We start from the raw sequence: 21,602 nt of genomic DNA, 5'->3' as shown, positions 1-21,602 counted from the left end.
TAGTTCCTCGCTTCCAGCGTCCAGCTCCTCGCTTCCAGCGTCCGGCTCCTTGCTTCCAGCGTCCGGCTCCTCTCCTCCAGCGTCTAGTTCCTCGCTTCCAGCGTCCGGGTCCTCGCTTCCAGCGTCTGGCTCCTCGCTTCCAGCGTCTAGTTCCTCGCTTCCAGCGTCCGGCTCCTCGCTTCCAGCGTCCGGCTCCTCGCTTCCAGCGTCCGGGTCCTCGCTTCCAGCGTCCGGGTCCTCGCTTCCAGCGTCCGGCTCCTCGCTTCCAGCGTCCGGCTCCTCGCTTCCAGCGTCTAGTTCCTCGCTTCCAGCGTCCAGCTCCTCGCTTCCAGCGTCTAGTTCCTCGCTTCCAGCGTCCAGCTCCTTGCTTCCAGCGTCCAGCTCCTCGCTTCCAGCGTTCGGCTCCTCGCTTCCAGCGTCCGGGTCCTCGCTTCCAGCATCCGGCTCCTCGCTTCCAGCGTCCAGCTCCTCGCTTCCAGCGTCCGGCTCCTCGCTTCCAGCGTCCGGCTCCTCGCTTCCAGCGTCCGGCTCCTCGCTTCCAGCGTCCGGCTCCTCGCTTCCAGCGTCCGGCTTCTCTCCTCCAGCGTCTAGTTCCTCGCTTCCAGCGTCCAGCTCCTTGCTTCCAGCTCCTCGCTTCCAGCTTCCGGCTCTCCTCCTCCAGCTCCTTGCTTCCAGCGTCCGGCTCCTCGCTTCCAGCGTCCGGCTCCTCGCTTCCAGCGTCCGGCTCCTCGCTTCCAGCGTCGGGGTCCTCGCTTCCAGCGTCCGGCTCCTCGCTTCCAGCGTCCGGCTCCTCGCTTCCAGCGTCCGGCTCCTCGCTTCCAGCGTCCGGCTTCTCTCCTCCAGCGTCTAGTTCCTCGCTTCCAGCGTCCAGCTCCTTGCTTCCAGCGTCCGGCTCCTTGCTTCCAGCGTCCGGCTCCTCTCCTCCAGCGTCTAGTTCCTCGCTTCCAGCGTCCAGCTCCTTGCTTCCAGCGTCCGGCTCCTCGCTTCCAGCGTCCGGCTTCTCTCCTCCAGCGTCTAGTTCCTCGCTTCCAGCGTCCGGCTCCTCGCTTCCAGCGTCCGGCTCCTCGCTTCCAGTGTCCGGCTCCTCTCCTCCAGCGTCCGGCTCCTCGCTTCCAGCGTCCGGCTTCTCTCCTCCAGCGTCTAGTTCCTCGCTTCCAGCGTCCAGCTCCTTGCTTCCAGCGTCCGGCTCCTCGCTTCCAGCGTCCGGCTTCTCTCCTCCAGCGTCTAGTTCCTCGCTTCCAGTGTCCGGCTCCTCGCTTCCAGCGTCCGGCTCCTCTCCTCCAGCGTCCGGCTCCTCGCTTCCAGCGTCCAGCTCCTCGCTTCCAGCTCCTCGCTTCCAGCTTCCGGCTCTCCTCCAGCTCCTTGCTTCCAGCGTCCGGCTCCTCGCTTCCAGCGTCCGGCTCCTCGCTTCCAGTGTCCGGCTCCTCGCTTCCAGCGTCCAGCTCCTTGCTTCCAGCTCCTCGCTTCCAGCTTCCGGCTCTCCTCCTCCAGCTCCTTGCTTCCAGCGTCCGGCTCCTCGCTTCCAGCGTCCGGCTTCTCTCCTCCAGCGTCTAGTTCCTCGCTTCCAGCGTCCAGCTCCTTGCTTCCAGCGTCCGGCTCCTTGCTTCCAGCGTCCGGCTCCTCTCCTCCAGCGTCTGGTTCCTCGCTTCCAGCGTCCGGCTCCTCGCTTCCAGCGTCCGGGTCCTCGCTTCCAGCATCCGGCTCCTCGCTTCCAGCGTCCGGCTCCTCTCCTCCAGCGTCCGGCTCCTCGCTTCCAGCGTCCAGCTCCTCGCTTCCAGCGTCCGGCTCCTCGCTTCCAGCGTCCGGCTCCTCGCTTCCAGCGTCCGGGTCCTCGCTTCCAGCATCCGGCTCCTCGCTTCCAGCGTCCGGGTCCTCGCTTCCAGCGTCCGGCTCCTCGCTTCCAGCGTCCGGCTCCTCTCCTCCAGCGTCTGGCTCCTCGCTTCCAGCGTCTGGCTCCTCGCTTCCAGCGTCTGGCTCCTCGCTTCCAGCGTCTGGCTCCTCGCTTCCAGCGTCCGGCTCCTCGCTTCCAGCGTCCGGCTCCTCGCTTCCAGCGTCCGGCTCCTCGCTTCCAGCGTCCGGCTTCTCTCCTCCAGCGTCTAGTTCCTCGCTTCCAGCGTCCGGCTCCTCGCTTCCAGCGTCCGGCTTCTCTCCTCCAGCGTCTAGTTCCTCGCTTCCAGCGTCCGGCTCCTCGCTTCCAGCGTCCGGGTCCTCGCTTCCAGCGTCCGGCTTCTCTCCTCCAGCGTCTAGTTCCTCGCTTCCAGCGTCCAGCTCCTCGCTTCCAGCGTCCGGCTTCTCTCCTCCAGCGTCTAGTTCCTCGCTTCCAGCGTCCGGCTCCTCGCTTCCAGCGTCCGGGTCCTCGCTTCCAGCATCCGGCTCCTCGCTTCCAGCGTCCGGCTCCTCTCCTCCAGCGTCTGGCTCCTCGCTTCCAGCGTCCAGCTCCTTGCTTCCAGCGTCCGGCTCCTCGCTTCCAGCGTCCGGCTCCTCGCTTCCAGCGTCCGGCTCCTCGCTTCCAGCGTCCGGGTCCTCGCTTCCAGCATCCGGCTCCTCGCTTCCAGCGTCCAGCTCCTTGCTTCCAGCGTCCGGCTCCTCTCCTCCATTGTTGGGCTTCGTGGTTTCTACACTTCGGCCTTTTTTCTCCCCAGATTCGCGGCCGCCCAGAGACCGAGGCTGGAAATGCTCCGGAGGCCGCGATGAAGCTGGGGTAAAGGGCGAGGCGTCACCTGCCTGATGGCGCGCTGCACATGGCTTGGTTGTTCACCCGTCATGGCGGCGGCACACGTCCCTCGGCCTCTTCCTCAGAGACTCGTCCTGCACAGCTGCGGGGTCTGTTACAGTGTGCCAGTGCTGGGCCGGTTGCTGCGGCGCGGATTGTGCAGGAACCGCCATGCTTTCTCTATGACTCTGGCGTGACAACCTGCAGACAGAAGCCGCCGGTCGGAGCCTGGGTGTGAGGGTGGTCCGGGGGCGCGCTCTGCCGTCATACACATGTGATAACCGCTGCGTCCTGTCCCTCTGCAGTCAGCATGGTGGACTTCTGCGGACAGACCGTCGGGGGAGATGGGATGATCGTCCGCTCACACGCCGACTCCCGGAAGTACTACTTTGTGGCTACGGGCACCGACTGCCACGTGACCATGCGGGCGGCCGCCCTGAAGGACAAGGTCCAGTTCCAGTTCCGCTTCTTCCTGGTGTACAGCCTCCTGCGCATGTCCAATGGCAGCGCCCGCGCTTCACCCTCCCAGGACACCCCGCGGCCTCCAGGAGCTCGCAGTGACCCCTGTAACGCCGGTTCCTACGTCCAGTTCTACGACGGCAGAGGCCTCCATGCAGAGCCGTTGGGCTTCCCACTCTGTGGTAAAACGATCCCCAGGCCCGTCCTGTCCACCGGAGCCCACCTGACCCTGCGCCTGGTGACCCGCGGGCAGCAGCCCAGAGTGGACTTTGTGGGGGACTTCACCTCTTTCCGAGTAGGTGAGTACAGTCGTCACAGGTTCCTCCTTGGTGACATGACCCCAGGAGCGCCGGTGACATGGCCGCAGTCACACCGCTAACGTTTTGGTGTTTTCTAGGCTTCAACGCCTCGGAGTGCTGGTCGGAGCCGTACTTCTCCTGCCACAATGGTAAATGTGTCCCAGACAGCCTGGTGTGTGACCCGCACGGCATCGATAACTGTGGAGACGGCAGCGATCAGGCCAGCGGACCCCCAGCCAACTGCGTCTCCACGGACAGAAGAAGCGGCGGCCCAGGTGAGCGCTCTGTCTGATTGGAGGGATCAGTGGTGGTACACTACCGGGTCTGAGGAGGAAGGACGGGGGTCCCTCAGGTCTGTACTCTGACCAGCCGTGCTCTGGAGAGGGACGGGGGTCCCTCAGGTCTGTACTCTGACCAACCGGGGTCTGGGGAGGAAGGACGGGGGTCCCTCATATCTCTACTCTGACCAGCCGGGGTCTGGGGAGGAAGGACGGGGGTCCCTCAGGTCTGTACTCTGACCAACCGGGGTCTGGGGAGGAAGGACGGGGGTCCCTCATATCTCTACTCTGACCAGCCAGGGTCTGAGGAGGAAGGACGGGGGTCCCTCATATCTCTACTCTGACCAACCGGGGTCTGGGGAGGGACGGGGGTCCCTCAGGTCTGTACTCTGACCAGCCGTGCTCTGGAGAGGGACGGGGGTCCCTCAGGTCTGTACTCTGACCAGCCGTGCTCTGGAGAGGGACGGGGGTCCCTCAGGTCTGTACTCTGACCAACCGGGGTCTGGGGAGGAAGGACGGGGGTCCCTCATGTCTGTACTCTGACCAACCGGGGTCTGGGGAGGAAGGACGGGGGTCCCTCAGGTCTGTACTCTGACCAGCCGTGCTCTGGAGAGGGACGGGGGTCCCTCAGGTCTGTACTCTGACCAGCCGGGGTCTGAGGAGGAAGGACGGGGGTCCCTCATGTCTCTGCTCTGACCAGCCGTGCTCTGGAGAGGGACGGGGGTCCCTCAGGTCTGTACTCTGACCAACCGGGGTCTGAGGGGGAAGGACGGGGGTCCCTCATGTCTCTGCTCTGACCAGCCAGGGTCTGAGGGGGAAGGACGAGGGTCCCTCATATCTCTACTCTGACCAGCCGGGGTCTGGGGAGGAAGGACGGGGGTCCCTCATGTCTCTGCTCTGACCAACCGGGGTCTGGGGAGGAAGGACGGGGGTCCCTCATATCTCTACTCTGACCAGCCGGGGTCTGGGGAGGAAGGACGGGGGTCCCTCATGTCTCTGCTCTGACCAGCCGGGGTCTGGGGAGGAAGGACGGGGGTCCCTCATGTCTCTGCTCTGACCAGCCGGGGTCTGGGGAGGAAGGACGGGGGTCCCTCATGTCTCTGCTCTGACCAGCCAGGGTCTGAGGAGGAAGGACGGGGGTCCCTCATATCTCTACTCTGACCAGCCAGGGTCTGAGGAGGAAGGACGGGGGTCCCTCATGTCTCTGCTCTGACCAGCCAGGGTCTGAGGAGGAAGGACGGGGGTCCCTCATATCTCTACTCTGACCAGCCGGGGTCTGGGGAGGAAGGACGAGGGTCCCTCATATCTCTACTCTGACCAGCCAGGGTCTGAGGAGGAAGGACGGGGGTCCCTCATGTCTCTGCTCTGACCAGCCAGGGTCTGGGGAGGAAGGACGGGGGTCCCTCATATCTCTACTCTGACCAGCCAGGGTCTGAGGAGGAAGGACGGGGGTCCCTCATGTCTCTGCTCTGACCAGCCGGGGTCTGGGGAGGAAGGACGGGGGTCCCTCATGTCTCTGCTCTGACCAGCCGGGGTCTGAGGAGGAAGGACGGGGGTCCCTCATATCTCTACTCTGACCAGCCGGGGTCTGGGGAGGAAGGACGGGGGTCCCTCATGTCTCTGCTCTGACCAACCGGGGTCTGGGGAGGAAGGACGGGGGTCCCTCATGTCTCTGCTCTGACCAGCCGGGGTCTGAGGAGGAAGGACGGGGGTCCCTCAGGTCTCTGCTCTGACCAGCCGAGGTCTGGGGAGGAAGGACGGGGGTCCCTCATATCTCTGCTCTGACCAGCCAGGGTCTGAGGAGGAAGGCCGGGGGTCCCTCATGTCTCTGCTCTGACCAACCGGGGTCTGGGGAGGAAGGACGGGGGTCCCTCATAGCTCTGCTCTGACCAACCGGGGTCTGGGGAGGAAGGACGGGGGTCCCTCATAGCTCTGCTCTGACCAGCCGGGGTCTGGGGAGGAAGGATGGGGGTCCCTCAGGTCTGTACTCTGACCAGCCGGGGTCTGGGGAGGAAGGACGGGGGTCCCTCATATCTCTGCTCTGACCAGCCGGGGTCTGGGGAGGAAGGACGGGGGTCCCTCATATCTCTACTCTGACCAGCCGGGGTCTGGGGAGGAAGGACGGGGGTCCCTCATGTCTCTGCTCTGACCAGCCGGGGTCTGGGGAGGAAGGACGGGGTCTCTCATGTCTCTGCTCTGACCAACCGGGGTCTGGGGAGGAAGGACGGGGGTCCCTCATATCTCTACTCTGACCAGCCAGGGTCTGGGGAGGAAGGACGGGGGTCCCTCATAGCTCTGCTCTGACCAACCGGGGTCTGAGAAGGAAGGACGGGGGTCCCTCATGTCTCTGCTCTGACCAGCCAGGGTCTGAGGAGGAAGGACGGGGGTCCCTCATGTCTCTGCTCTGACCAGCCAGGGTCTGAGGAGGAAGGACGGGGGTCCCTCATGTCTCTGCTCTGACCAACCGGGGTCTGGGGAGGAAGGACGGGGGTCCCTCATAGCTCTGCTCTGACCAACCGGGGTCTGAGAAGGAAGGACGGGGGTCCCTCATGTCTCTGCTCTGACCAGCCAGGGTCTGAGGAGGAAGGACGGGGGTCCCTCATGTCTCTGCTCTGACCAGCCAGGGTCTGAGGAGGAAGGACGGGGGTCCCTCATGTCTCTGCTCTGACCAGCCGGGGTCTGGGGAGGAAGGACGGGGGTCCCTCATGTCTCTGCTCTGACCAGCCGGGGTCTGGGGAGGAAGGACGGGGGTCCCTCATGTCTCTGCTCTGACCAGCCAGGGTCTGAGGAGGAAGGACGGGGGTCCCTCATATCTCTGCTCTGACCAGCCAGGGTCTGGAGAGGAAGGACGGGGGTCCCTCATATCTCTGCTCTGACCAGCCGGGGTCTGGGGAGGAAGGACGGGGGTCCCTCATATCTCTGCTCTGACCAGCCGGGGTCTGGGGAGGAAGGACGGGGGTCCCTCATATCTCTGCTCTGACCAGCCGGGGTCTGGGGAGGAAGGACGGGGGTCCCTCATGTCTCTGCTCTGACCAGCCGGGGTCTGGGGAGGAAGGACGGGGGTCCCTCATGTCTCTGCTCTGACCAGCCGGGGTCTGGGGAGGAAGGACGGGGGTCCCTCATGTCTCTGCTCTGACCAGCCAGGGTCTGGGGAGGAAGGACGGGGGTCCCTCATATCTCTGCTCTGACCAGCCAGGGTCTGGGGAGGAAGGACGGGGGTCCCTCATATCTCTGCTCTGACCAGCCGGGGTCTGGGGAGGAAGGACGGGGGTCCCTCATGTCTCTGCTCTGACCAGCCGGGGTCTGGGGAGGAAGGACGGGGGTCCCTCATATCTCTGCTCTGACCAGCCGGGGTCTGGGGAGGAAGGATGGGGGTCCCTCATATCTCTACTCTGACCAGCCGGGGTCTGGGGAGGAAGGACGGGGGTCCCTCATATCTCTGCTCTGACCAGCCAGGGTCTGGGGAGGAAGGATGGGGGTCCCTCATATCTCTACTCTGACCAGCCGGGGTCTGGGGAGGAAGGACGGGGGTCCCTCATATCTCTACTCTGACCAGCCGCGGTCTGGGGAGGAAGGACGGGGGTCCCTCATATCTCTGCTCTGACCAGCCGGGGTCTGGGGAGGAAGGACGGGGGTCCCTCATATCTCTGCTCTGACCAGCCGGGGTCTGGGGAGGAAGGATGGGGGTCCCTCATATCTCTACTCTGACCAGCCGGGGTCTGGGGAGGAAGGACGGGGGTCCCTCATATCTCTACTCTGACCAGCCGCGGTCTGGGGAGGAAGGACGGGGGTCCCTCATATCTCTGCTCTGACCAGCCGGGGTCTGGGGACGAAGGACGGGGGTCCCTCATAGCTCTGCTCTGACCAGCCGGGGTCTGGGGAGGAAGGACGGGGGTCCCTCATATCTCTGCTCTGACCAGCTGGGGTCTGAGGAAGGACGGGGGTCTCTCATGTCTCTGCTCTGACCAGCCGGGGTCTGGGGAGGAAGGACGGGGGTCCCTCATATCTCTGCTCTGACCAGCTGGGGTCTGGGGAGGAAGGACGGGGGTCCCTCATGTCTCTGCTCTGACCAGCCGGGGTCTGGGGAGGAAGGACGGGGGTCCCTCATATCTCTGCTCTGACCAGCCGGGGTCTGGGGAGGAAGGACGGGGGTCCCTCATGTCTCTGCTCTGACCAGCCGGGGTCTGGGGAGGAAGGACGGGGGTCCCTCATGTCTCTGCTCTGACCAGCCGGGGTCTGGGGAGGAAGGACGGGGGTCCCTCATATCTCTGCTCTGACCAGCCGGGGTCTGGGGAGGAAGGACGGGGGTCCCTCATATCTCTGCTCTGACCAGCCGGGGTCTGGGGAGGAAGGACGGGGGTCCCTCATATCTCTGCTCTGACCAGCCGGGGTCTGGGGAGGAAGGACGGGGGTCCCTCATGTCTCTGCTCTGACCAGCCGCGGTCTGGGGAGGAAGGACGGGGGTCCCTCATATCTCTGCTCTGACCAGCTGGGGTCTGAGGAAGGACGGGGGTCCCTCATGTCTCTGCTCTGACCAGCCGGGGTCTGGGGAGGAAGGACGGGGGTCCCTCATATCTCTTCTCTGACCAGCCGGGGTCTGAGGAAGGACGGGGGTCCCTCATGTCTCTGCTCTGACCAGCCGGGGTCTGGGGAGGAAGGACGGGGGTCCCTCATATCTCTGCTCTGACCAGCTGGGGTCTGAGGAAGGACGGGGGTCCCTCATGTCTCTACTCTGACCAGCCGGGGTCTGAGGAAGGACGGGGGTCCCTCATGTCTCTGCTCTGACCAGCCGGGGTCTGGGGAGGAAGGACGGGGGTCCCTCATGTCTCTGCTCTGACCAGCCGGGGTCTGGGGAGGAAGGACGGGGGTCCCTCATGTCTCTGCTCTGACCAGCCGGGGTCTGGGGAGGAAGGACGGGGGTCCCTCATATCTCTGCTCTGACCAGCCGGGGTCTGGGGAGGAAGGACGGGGGTCCCTCATATCTCTGCTCTGACCAGCCAGGGTCTGAGGGGGAAGGACGGGGGTCCCTCATATCTCTGCTCTGACCAGCCGGGGTCTGGGGAGGAAGGACGGGGGTCCCTCATATCTCTGCTCTGACCAGCCGGGGTCTGGAGAGGAAGGACGGGGGTCCCTGATATCTCTGCTCTGACCAGCCGGGGTCTGGAGAGGAAGGACGGGGGTCCCTCATATCTCTGCTCTGACCAGCCGGGGTCTGGGGAGGAAGGACGGGGGTCCCTCATATCTCTGCTCTGACCAGCCAGGGTCTGGAGAGGAAGGACGGGGGTCCCTCATGTCTCTGCTCTGACCAGCCGGGGTCTGGGGAGGAAGGACGGGGGTCCCTCATATCTCTGCTCTGACCAGCCAGGGTCTGGAGAGGAAGGACGGGGGTCCCTCATGTCTCTGCTCTGACCAGCCAGGGTCTGGGGAGGAAGGACGGGGGTCCCTCATGTCTCTGCTCTGACCAGCCAGGGTCTGGGGAGGAAGGACGGGGGTCCCTCATATCTCTGCTCTGACCAGCCGGGGTCTGGGGAGGAAGGACGGGGGTCCCTCATATCTCTGCTCTGACCAGCCGGGGTCTGGGGAGGAAGGACGGGGGTCCCTCATATCTCTGCTCTGACCAGCCGGGGTCTGGGGAGGAAGGACGGGGGTCCCTCATGTCTCTGCTCTGACCAGCCGGGGTCTGGGGAGGAAGGACGGGGGTCCCTCATGTCTCTGCTCTGACCAGCCGGGGTCTGGGGAGGAAGGACGGGGGTCCCTCATATCTCTGCTCTGACCAGCCGGGGTCTGGGGAGGAAGGACGGGGGTCCCTCATATCTCTGCTCTGACCAGCCGGGGTCTGGGGAGGAAGGACGGGGGTCCCTCATGTCTCTGCTCTGACCAGCTGGGGTCTGGGGAGGAAGGACGGGGGTCCCTCATGTCTCTGCTCTGACCAGCCGGGGTCTGGGGAGGAAGGACGGGGGTCCCTCATGTCTCTGCTCTGACCAGCCGGGGTCTGAGGGGGAAGGACGGGGGTCCCTCATATCTCTGCTCTGACCAGCCGGGGTCTGGAGAGGAAGGACGGGGGTCCCTCATATCTCTGCTCTGACCAGCCGGGGTCTGGGGAGGAAGGATGGGGGTCCCTCATGTCTCTGCTCTGACCAGCCGGGGTCTGGGGAGGAAGGACGGGGGTCCCTCATATCTCTGCTCTGACCAGCCGGGGTCTGAGGGGGAAGGACGGGGGTCCCTCATATCTCTGCTCTGACCAGCCGGGGTCTGGAGAGGAAGGACGGGGGTCCCTCATATCTCTGCTCTGACCAGCCGGGGTCTGGGGAGGAAGGACGGGGGTCCCTCATGTCTTTGCTCTGACCAGCCGGGGTCTGGGGAGGAAGGACGGGGGTCTCTCATGTCTCTGCTCTGACCAGCCGGGGTCTGGGGAGGAAGGACGGGGGTCTTTCATGTCTCTGCTCTGACCAGCCGGGGTCTGAGGAGGAAGGACGGGGGTCCCTCATGTCTCTGCTCTGACCAGCCGGGGTCTGGGGAGGAAGGACGGGGGTCCCTCATGTCTCTGCTCTGACCAGCCGCGGTCTGGGGAGGAAGGACGGGGGTCCCTCATATCTCTGCTCTGACCAGCTGGGGTCTGAGGAAGGACGGGGGTCTCTCATGTCTCTGCTCTGACCAGCCGGGGTCTGGGGAGGAAGGACGGGGTCCCTCATATCTCTGCTCTGACCAGCCGGGGTCTGGAGAGGAAGGACGGGGGTCCCTCATATCTCTGCTCTGACCAGCTGGGGTCTGGGGAGGAAGGACGGGGGTCTCTCATGTCTCTGCTCTGACCAGCCGGGGTCTGGGGAGGAAGGACGGGGGTCCCTCATATCTCTGCTCTGACCAGCCGGGGTCTGGGGAGGAAGGATGGGGGTCCCTCATGTCTCTGCTCTGACCAGCCGGGGTCTGGGGAGGAAGGACGGGGGTCCCTCATGTCTTTGCTCTGACCAGCCGGGGTCTGGGGAGGAAGGACGGGGGTCTCTCATGTCTCTGCTCTGACCAGCCGGGGTCTGGGGAGGAAGGACGGGGGTCTTTCATGTCTCTGCTCTGACCAGCCAGGGTCTGAGGAGGAAGGACGGGGGTCCCTCATGTCTCTGCTCTGACCAGCCGGGGTCTGGGGAGGAAGGACGGGGGTCCCTCATGTCTCTGCTCTGACCAGCTGGGGTCTGAGGAAGGACGGGGTCCCTCATATCTCTGCTCTGACCAGCCGGGGTCTGGAGAGGAAGGACGGGGGTCCCTCATATCTCTGCTCTGACCAGCTGGGGTCTGGGGAGGAAGGACGGGGGTCTCTCATGTCTCTGCTCTGACCAGCCGGGGTCTGGGGAGGAAGGACGGGGGTCCCTCATATCTCTGCTCTGACCAGCCGGGGTCTGGGGAGGAAGGACGGGGGTCCCTCATGTCTCTGCTCTGACCAGCCGGGGTCTGGGGAGGAAGGACGGGGGTCCCTCATATCTCTGCTCTGACCAGCCGGGGTCTGGAGAGGAAGGACGGGGTCCCTCATGTCTCTGCTCTGACCAACCGGGGTCTGAGGAGGAAGGACGGGGTCCCTCATGTCTCTGCTCTGACCAGCCGGGGTCTGGGGAGGAAGGACGGGGGTCCCTCATGTCTTTGCTCTGACCAGCCGGGGTCTGGGGAGGAAGGACGGGGGTCCCTCATGTCTTTGCTCTGACCAGCCGGGGTCTGGGGAGGAAGGACGGGGGTCCCTCATATCTCTGCTCTGACCAACCGGGGTCTGGGGAGGAAGGACGGGGGTCCCTCATATCTCTGCTCTGACCAGCCGGGGTCTGGAGAGGAAGGACGGGGGTCCCTCATATCTCTGCTCTGACCAGCTGGGGTCTGAGGAAGGACGGGGGTCTCTCATGTCTCTGCTCTGACCAGCCGGGGTCTGGGGAGGAAGGACGGGGGTCCCTCATGTCTCTGCTCTGACCAGCCGGGGTCTGGGGAGGAAGGATGGGGGTCTCTCATGTCTCTGCTCTGACCAGCCGGGGTCTGGGGAGGAAGGACGGGGGTCCCTCATATCTCTACTCTGACCAGCCAGGGTCTGAGGAGGAAGGATGGGGGTCCCTCATATCTCTGCTCTGACCAGCCGGGGTCTGGGGAGGAAGGACGGGGGTCTCTCATGTCTCTGCTCTGACCAGCCGCGGTCTGGGGAGGAAGGACGGGGGTCCCTCATGTCTCTGCTCTGACCAGCCAGGGTCTGGAGAGGAAGGACGGGGGTCCCTCATGTCTCTGCTCTGACCAGCCGGGGTCTGGGGAGGAAGGACGGGGGTCCCTCATGTCTCTGCTCTGACCAGCCGGGGTCTGGGGAGGAAGGACGGGGGTCCCTCATGTCTCTGCTCTGACCAGCCGGGGTCTGGAGAGGAAGGACGGGGGTCCCTCATGTCTCTGCTCTGACCAGCCGGGTTCTGGGGAGGAAGGACGGGGGTCCCTCATGTCTTTGCTCTGACCAGCCGGGGTCTGGGGAGGAAGGACGGGGGTCTTTCATGTCTCTGCTCTGACCAGCCGGGGTCTGGGGAGGAAGGACGGGGGTCCCTCATGTCTCTGCTCTGACCAGCCGGGGTCTGGGGAGGAAGGACGGGGGTCCCTCATGTCTCTGCTCTGACCAGCCGGGGTCTGGGGAGGAAGGACGGGGGTCCGTCATATCTCTGCTCTGACCAGCTGGGGTCTGAGGAAGGACGGGGGTCTCTCATGTCTCTGCTCTGACCAGCCGGGGTCTGGGGAGGAAGGACGGGGGTCCCTCATATCTCTGCTCTGACCAGCCGGGGTCTGGGGAGGAAGGACGGGGGTCCCTCATGTCTCTGCTCTGACCAGCCGGGGTCTGGGGAGGAAGGACGGGGGTCCCTCATATCTCTGCTCTGACCAGCTGGGGTCTGGGGAGGAAGGACGGGGGTCTCTCATGTCTCTGCTCTGACCAGCCGGGGTCTGGGGAGGAAGGACGGGGGTCCCTCATATCTCTGCTCTGACCAGCCGGGGTCTGGGGAGGAAGGACGGGGGTCCCTCATGTCTCTGCTCTGACCAGCCGGGGTCTGGGGAGGAAGGACGGGGGTCCCTCATATCTCTGCTCTGACCAACCGGGGTCTGAGGAGGAAGGACGGGGGTCCCTCATATCTCTGCTCTGACCAGCCAGGGTCTGAGGAGGAAGGACGGGGGTCCCTCATATCTCTGCTCTGACCAACCGGGGTCTGGGTAGGAAGGATGGGGGTACCTCATGTCTCTGCTCTGACCAGCCGGGGTCTGGGGAGGAAGGACGGGGGTCCCTCATATCTCTGCTCTGACCAACCGGGGTCTGGGGAGGAAGGACGGGGGTCCCTCATATCTCTGCTCTGACCAGCCGGGGTCTGGAGAGGAAGGACGGGGGTCCCTCATATCTCTGCTCTGACCAGCTGGGGTCTGAGGAAAGACGGGGGTCTCTCATGTCTCTGCTCTGACCAGCCGGGGTCTGGGGAGGACGGACGCGGGTCCCTCATATCTCTGCTCTGACCAGCCGGGGTCTGGGGAGGAAGGATGGGAGTCCCTCATATCTCTGCTCTGACCAGCCGGGGTCTGGGGAGGAAGGACGGGGGTCCCTCATATCTCTGCTCTGACCAGCCGGGGTCTGGGGAGGAAGGATGGGGGTCCCTCATATCTCTGCTCTGACCAGCCGCGGTCTGGGGAGGAAGGACGGGGGTCCCTCATGTCTCTGCTCTGACCAGCTGGGGTCTGAGGAAGGACGGGGGTCTCTCATGTCTCTGCTCTGACCAGCCGGGGTCTGGGGGGGAAGGACGGGGGTCCCTCATATCTCTGCTCTGACCAGCCGGGGTCTGGGGAGGAAGGACGGGGGTCCCTCATGTCTCTGCTCTGACCAGCCAGGGTCTGGGGAGGAAGAACGGGGGTCCCTCATATCTCTGCTCTGACCAGCCGGGGTCTGGGGAGGAAGGACGGGGGTCCCTCATATCTCTGCTCTGACCAGCCGGGGTCTGGGGAGGAAGGACGGGGGTCCCTCATATCTCTACTCTGACCAGCCGAGGTCTGGGGAGGAAGGACGGGGGTCCCTCATGTCTCTGCTCTGACCTGCCAGGGTCTGGGGAGGAAGGATGGGGTCCCTCAGGTCTGTACTCTGACCAGCCAGGGTCTGGGGAGGAAGGATGGGGTCCCTCAGGTCTGTACTCTGACCAGCCGGGGTCTGGGGAGGAAGGACGGGGGTCCCTCATGTCTCTGCTCTGACCAGCCGTGCTCTGGAGAGGAAGGACGGGGGTCCCTCATGTCTCTGCTCTGACCAGCTAGGGTCTGGGGAGGAAGGATGGGGGTCCCTCATATCTCTGCTCTGACCAGCCAGGGTCTGAGGAAGAACGGGGGTCCCTCATGTCTCTGCTCTGACCAGCCAGGGTCTGAGGAAGAACGAGGGTCCCTCATATCTCTGCTCTGACCAGCCGGGGTCTGAGGAGGAAGGACGGGGGTCCCTCATATCTCTACTCTGACCAGCCGGGGTCTGGGGAGGAAGGACGGGGGTCCCTCATGTCTCTGCTCTGACCAGCCGGGGTCTGGGGAGGAAGGACTGGGGTCCCTCATATCTCTGCTCTGACCAGCCGGGGTCTGGGGAGGAAGGACGAGGGTCCCTCATATCTCTGCTCTGACCAGCCAGGGTCTGGGGAGGAAGGATGGGGTCCCTCAGGTCTGTACTCTGACCAGCCGGGGTCTGGGGAGGAAGGACGGGGGTCCCTCATATCTCTGCTCTGACCAGCCGGGGTCTGGAGAGGAAGGACGGGGGTCCCTCATGTCTCTGCTCTGACCAGCCGGGGTCTGGGGAGGAAGGATGGGGTCCCTCAGGTCTGTACTCTGACCAGCCGGGGTCTGGGGAGGAAGGATGGGGGTCTCTCATGTCTCTGCTCTGACCAACCGGGGTCTGGGGAGGAAGGACAGGGGTCACTCATGTCTCTGCTCTGACCAGCCGGGGTCTGGGGAGGAAGGACGGGGGTCCCTCATATCTCTGCTCTGACCAGCCAGGGTCTGGAGAGGAAGGACGGGGGTCCCTCATATCTCTGCTCTGACCAGCCGGGGTCTGGGGAGGAAGGACGGGGGTCCCTCATGTCTTTGCTCTGACCAGCCGGGGTCTGGGGAGGAAGGACGGGGGTCCCTCATATCTCTGCTCTGACCAGCCGGGGTCTGGGGAGGAAGGACGGGGGTCCCTCATATCTCTGCTCTGACCAGCTGGGGTCTGAGGAAGGACGGGGGTCTCTCATGTCTCTGCTCTGACCAGCCGGGGTCTGGGGAGGAAGGACGGGGGTCCCTCAGGTCTGTACTCTGACCAGCCGTGCTCTGGAGAGGAAGGACGGGGGTCCCTCAGGTCTGTACTCTGACCAACCGTGCTCTGGAGAGGAAGGACGGGGGTCCCTCATATCTCTGCTCTGACCAGCCGGGGTCTGGGAAGGACGGGGGTCCCTCATGTCTTTGCTCTGACCAGCCGGGGTCTGGGGAGGACGGACGGGGGTCCCTCATATCTCTGCTCTGACCAGCCGGGGTCTGGAGAGGAAGGACGGGGGTCCCTCATATCTCTGCTCTGACCATCCGGGGTCTGGGGAGGAAGGACGGGGGTCCCTCATATCTCTGCTCTGACCAGCTGGGGTCTGAGGAAGGACGGGGGTCCCTCATATCTCTGCCTGACCAGCCGGGGTCTGGGGAAGGACGGGGGTCCCTCATGTCTTTGCTCTGACCAGCCGGGGTCTGTGGAAGGACGGGAGTCCCTCATATCTCTGCTCTGACCAGCCGGGGTCTGGGGAGGAAGGACGGGGGTCCTGTTCTGGATTCTGTTTTTGGGCTCCCTCTGGTGGTTACAGATGGTACTGGGTGACTTGTGTTCTCTGCGGTCTCTGGTGTCCACCTGTTCTATCAGGATATGGGAGTTTCCTATTTAACCTGGCTTTCTTGTCATTTCCTCGCCGGCTATCAATGTAATCAGTGTGTCTTGTTTCCTCTGCTTCCCGCTTCTGTCATCTTCAGGACAAGCTAAGTTTTTGATTTTCCTGTTCCACGTTTTGCTTAATTTTTGTCTTAATCCAGCTTGCAGATATGTGATTCCTTGCTGCTGGTTGCTCTAGTGGGCTGATATTACTCCTCATGTTCCATGAGTTGGCACATGAGTTCAAGTAATTTCAGGATGGTTTTTTTGTAGGGTTTTTCGCTGACCGCGCAGTTCACTTTTGTATCCTCTGCTATCTAGCTTTAGCGGGCCTCATTTTGCTGAATCTGTTTTCATAACTACGTATGTGCTTTCCTCTCATTTCACCGTCATTACATGTGGGGGGCTGCTATTCCTGTGGGGTGTTTCTCTGGAGGCAAGAGAGGTCTGTGTTTCTTCTAATAGGGAAAGTTAGTTCTTCGGCTGGCGCGAGACGTCTAGGAATCATCGTAGGCACGTTCCCCGGCTACAGCTAGTTGTGTGTTGAGGTTCAGGATCGCGGTCAGCTCAGGTTCCATCACCCTAGAGCTTGTTTTGTTTTTTGTGCTTGTCCTTTTGTGATCCCCTGCCATTGGGATCATGACAGTATAGCCGGCCAAAAAGTGGTAATCGTATTGGCTGAAGTAGGAGGAAAAGTAGTCTGAGGAAGTTTTTTTTTTTTTTTTTTCCCCTCAGAGTTTGCTGCCTAGCCTTAATTGCAGCCTGGCTGCGTCTTACCTCCTCTTAATCCTTGAATGGCTCTGACCTCAGCTGTTTATCATGGACGTCCAGAGTTTGGCTTCCAGCCTGAATAATCTTGCTGCTAAGGTTCAAAATATACAAGATTTTGTTGTACATGCTCCTATGTCTGAACCTAGAATTCCTATCCCAGAGTTTTTTTCTGGAGATAGGTCTAGTTTTCTGAATTTTAGGAACAATTGCAAGTTGTTTCTTTCTTTGAAATCTCGCTCCTCTGGAGACCCTGCTCAGCAAGTCAAGATTGTTATATCTTTCCTGCGGGGTGACCCTCAGAATTGGGCATTTGCATTGGCACCAGGGGATCCTGCGTTGCTCAATGTGGATGCGTTTTTTCTGGCATTGGGTTTGCTCTATGAGGAACCTAACCTAGAGATTCAGGCTGAAAAAGCTTTATTGGCTCTCTCTCAGGGGCAAGATGAAGCAGAAATATATTGTCAGAAATTTCGGAAATGGTCGGTGCTTACTCAGTGGAATGAGTGCGCCTTGGCTGCAAGATTCAGAGATGGCCTCTCTGAGGCCATTAAAGATGTTATGGTGGGGTTCCCGGCGCCTACAGGTCTGAATGAGTCTATGACTATGGCTATTCAGATTGATCGGCGTTTACGGGAGCGCAAACCTGTGCACCATTTGGCGGTGTCTTCTGAACAGGCACCTGAGACAATGCAATGTGATAGAATTCAGTCCAGAAGTGAACGGCAAAACTATAGGCGGAAAAATTGGTTGTGTTTTTATTGTGGTGATTCAGCTCATGTTATATCAGCATGCTCTAAACGCACAAAAAAGGTTGATAAGTCTGTTGCCATTAGTACTTTACAGTCTAAGTTCATTCTATCTGTGACTCTGATTTGTTCATTATCAGCCATTTCCGTCGATGCCTATGTGGATTCAGGCGCTGCCCTGAGTCTTATGGATTGGTCATTTGCCAACCGCTGTGGGTTTAGTCTGGAACCTCTGGAAGTCCCTATTCCTTTGAAAGGAATTGACTCTACACCTTTGGCTATGAATAAACCTCAGTACTGGACACAAGTGACCATGCGTATGACTCCCGTTCATCAGGAGGTGATTCGCTTCCTGGTACTGTATAATTTACATGATGTCTTAGTGCTTGGTCTGCCATGGTTACAAACTCATAACCCAGTCTTGGACTGGAAAACGATGTCTGTGTTAAGCTGGGGATGTCAGGGGGTTCATGATGATGCACCTCCGATTTCTATCGCTTCATCTACTCCTTCTGAGGTTCCTGTATTTTTGTCTGATTATCGGGATGTTTTTGAGGAGCCTAAGCTCAAGTCGCTTCCTCCTCACAGGGATTGCGATTGTGCTATAGATTTGATTCCTGGCAGTAAATTTCCTAAAGGTCGTTTGTTCAATCTGTCAGTGCCAGAGCATACTGCTATGCGGGATTATGTTAAGGAGTCCTTGGAAAAGGGACATATCCGTCCATCTTCGTCCCCTTTGGGAGCAGGTTTTTTTTCGTGGCCAAAAAAGATGGTTCCTTGAGGCCTTGTATAGATTACCGTCTTTTGAATAAGATTACGGTCAAATATCAGTATCCTTTGCCATTGTTGACTGATTTGTTCGATCGCATTAAGGGGGCTAAATGGTTCACTAAGATTGATCTTCGGGGTGCGTATAATCTTGTGCGGATAAAGCAGGGTGATGAGTGGAAAACCGCATTTAATACGCCTGAGGGCCATTTTGAGTATTTGGTGATGCCTTTTGGACTTTCTAATGCTCCTTCTGTCTTCCAGTCCTTTATGCACAATATTTTCCGTGAATATCTGGATAAATTTATGATTGTGTATTTGGATGATGTTTTGGTTTTTTCGGATGACTGGGAGTCCCATGTTCAGCAGGTCAGGAAGGTGTTTCAGGTCCTGCGGGCCAATTCTTTGTTTGTAAAAGGTTCAAAGTGTCTCTTTGGAGTCCAGAAGATTTCTTTTTTGGGGTATATTTTTTCCCCTTCTACTATTGAGATGGATCCCGTCAAGGTTCAGGCTATTTGTGACTGGACGCAGCCTACATCTCTTAAGAGTCTACAGAAGTTCTTGGGCTTTGCTAATTTCTATCGTCGTTTTATAACTAATTTTTCTAGTGTTGTTAAGCCTTTGACGGATCTGACTAAGAAGGGTGCTGATGTTGCTGATTGGTCTCCTGCGGCTGTGGAGGCCTTTCAGGAACTTAAGCGCCGGTTTTCTTCTGCTCCTGTGTTGCGTCAGCCAGATGTTTCGCTTCCTTTTCAGGTTGAGGTTGATGCTTCCGAGATTGGAGCGGGGGCGGTTTTGTCACAGAGAAGCTCCGATGGCTCAGTGATGAAGCCATGTGCGTTCTTTTCTAGAAAGTTTTCGCCCACTGAGCGGAATTATGATGTTGGTAATCGGGAGCTTTTGGCCATGAAGTGGGCATTTGAGGAGTGGCGTCATTGGCTTGAGGGTGCTAGACATCGTGTGGTGGTCTTGACTGATCACAAAAATCTGATTTACCTTGAGTCTGCCAAGCGTCTGAATCCTAGACAGGCTCGTTGGTCACTGTTTTTCTCCCGTTTCGATTTTGTGGTTTCATACCTGCCAGGTTCAAAGAATGTGAAGGCGGATGCTCTTTCTAGGAGTTTTGTGCCTGACTCCCCTGGAAATTCTGAGCCCACTGGTATCCTTAGGGATGGGGTGATTTTGTCGGCTGTCTCCCCAGACTTGCGACGTGCTTTGCAGGAGTTTCAGGCGGATAAACCTGATCGTTGTCCGCCTGAAAGACTGTTTGTTCCGGATAATTGGACCAGTAGAGTCATCTCCGAGGTCCATTCTTCTGCGTTGGCAGGTTATCCTGGAATATTTGGTACTAGAGACTTGGTGGCCAGGTCTTTTTGGTGGCCTTCCTTGTCGAGGGATGTGCGTTCTTTTGTGCAGTCTTGTGAAGTTTGCGCTCGGGCTAAGCCTTGCTGTTCTCGGGCCAGTGGATTGTTGTCACCTTTGCCTATCCCGAAGAGGCCTTGGACGCACATTTCCATGGACTTTATTTCGGATCTCCCTGTCTCTCAAAAAATGTCCGTCATCTGGGTTGTGTGTGACCGCTTTTCTAAGATGGTTCATCTGGTACCCTTGCCTAAGTTACCTTCCTCCTCTGAGTTGGTCCCTCTGTTTTTTCAGAACGTGGTTCGTTTGCATGGGATTCCGGAGAACATTGTTTCTGACAGGGGATCCCAGTTTGTGTCTAGATTTTGGCGGACGTTCTGTGCTAAGAAGGGCATTGATTTGTCCTTTTCGTCTGCATTCCATCCTCAGACGAATGGCCAGACGGAACGAACTAATCAGACCTTGGAAACTTATTTAAGGTGTTTTGTTTCTGCTGATCAAGATGACTGGGTTACCTTTTTTCCGCTTGCCGAATTTGCCCTTAATAATCGGGCTAGTTCTGCTACCTTGGTTTCTCCTTTCTTTTGTAATTCGGGGTTTCATCCTCGTTTTTCCTCTGGTCAGGTGGAGCCTTCTGATTGTCCTGGAGTGGACATGGTGGTGGATAGGTTGCATTGGATTTGGAGTCATGTGGTGGACAATTTGAAGTTGTCCCAGGAGAGGGCTCAGCAGTTTGCTAATCGCCGTCGCCGCGTGGGTCCTCGACTTCTTGTTGGGGACTTGGTGTGGTTGTCTTCTCGTTTTGTTCCTATGAAGGTCTCTTCTCCTAAGTTCAAGCCTCGGTTCATCGGTCCCTATAGGATCTTGGAAATTCTTAACCCTGTGTCGTTTCGTTTGGATCTCCCGGCATCGTTTGCTATTCATAATGTGTTCCATCGGTCGTTGTTGCGGAAGTATGAGGTACCTGTTGTGGAAGTATGAGGTACCTGTTGTTCCTTCGCTTGAGCCTCCTGCTCCGGTGCTGGTGGAGGGAGAATTGGAGTATGTTGTGGAGAAGATCTTGGATTCTCGTGTTTCCAGACGGAAACTCCAATATTTGGTCAAGTGGAAGGGTTATGGTCAGGAGGATAATTCTTGGGTGGTTGCCTCTGATGTTCATGCTGCTGATTTGGTCCGTGCATTTCATAGGGCTCATCCTGGTCGCCCTGGTGGTTCTCGTTAGGGTTCGGTGACCCCTCCTCAAGGGGGGGGTACTGTTGTGGATTCTGTTTTTGGGCTCCCTCTGGTGGTTACAGATGGTACTGGGTGACTTGTGTTCTCTGCGGTCTCTGGTGTCCACCTGTTCTATCAGGATATGGGAGTTTCCTATTTAACCTGGCTTTCTTGTCATTTCCTCGCCGGCTATCAATGTAATCAGTGTGTCTTGTTTCCTCTGCTTCCCGCTTCTATCATCTTCAGGACAAGCTAAGTTTTTGATTTTCCTGTTCCACGTTTTGCTTAATTTTTGTCTTAGTCCAGCTTGCAGATATGTGATTCCTTTTTGCTGGTTGCTCTAGTGGGCTGATATTACTCCTCATGTTCCATGAGTTGGCACATGAGTTCAAGTAATTTCAGGATGGTTTTTTTGTAGGGTTTTTCGCTGACCGCGCAGTTCACTTTTGTATCCTCTGCTATCTAGCTTTAGCGGGCCTCATTTTGCTGAATCTGTTTTCATAACTACGTATGTGCTTTCCTCTCATTTCACCGTCATTACATGTGGGGGGCTGCTATTCCTGTGGGGTGTTTCTCTGGAGGCAAGAGAGGTCTTTGTTTCTTCTAATAGGGAAAGTTAGTCCTTCGTCTGGCGCGAGATGTCTAGGAATCATCGTAGGCACGTTCCCCGGCTACAGCTAGTTGTGTGTTTAGGTTCAGGATCGCGGTCAGCTCAGTTTCCATCACCCTAGAGCTTGTTTTGTTTTTTGTGCTTGTCCTTTTGTGATCCCCTGCCATTGGGATCATGACAGGGTCCCTCATGTCTTTGCTCTGACCAGCCGGGGTCTGGGGAGGAAGGACGGGGGTCCCTCATATCTCTGCTCTGACCAGCCGGGGTCTGGGGAGGAAGGATGGGGATCCCTCATATCTCTGCTCTGACCAGCTGGGGTCTGAAGAAGGACGGGGGTCTCTCATGTCTCTGCTCTGACCAGCCAGGGTCTGGGGAGGAAGGACGGGGGTCCCTCATATCTCTGCTCTGACCAGCCGCGGTCTGGGGAGGAAGGACGGGGGTCCCTCATGTCTTTGCTCTGACCAGCCGGGGTCTGAGGAAGGACGGGAGTC

At 59.7% G+C, this 21,602-nt stretch overlaps 1 protein-coding gene across 2 annotated transcripts in view; it reads left to right on the top strand.

Moving 5' to 3' along the window:
- The window catches only part of LDLRAD2 (low density lipoprotein receptor class A domain containing 2), a 171,601-nt gene that overhangs the window by 124,677 nt on the left and 25,322 nt on the right, over positions 1 to 21,602 (top strand). For both annotated transcript variants that reach the window (XM_069741880.1, XM_069741879.1), the window contains exons 2-3: positions 3,019 to 3,471; positions 3,570 to 3,746. In XM_069741880.1, coding sequence (XP_069597981.1) covers positions 3,019 to 3,471; positions 3,570 to 3,746 — 630 coding nt within the window. The remainder of the gene's footprint in view (positions 1 to 3,018; positions 3,472 to 3,569; positions 3,747 to 21,602) is intronic.

This window comes from Ranitomeya imitator, chromosome 10 (genome assembly GCF_032444005.1).
Source record: "Ranitomeya imitator isolate aRanImi1 chromosome 10, aRanImi1.pri, whole genome shotgun sequence".
Classification (NCBI taxonomy): Eukaryota; Metazoa; Chordata; class Amphibia; order Anura; family Dendrobatidae; genus Ranitomeya; species Ranitomeya imitator.
Note: the sequence above shows the minus strand (reverse complement) of the source record. Positions and strands in the feature narration are given on the sequence as shown.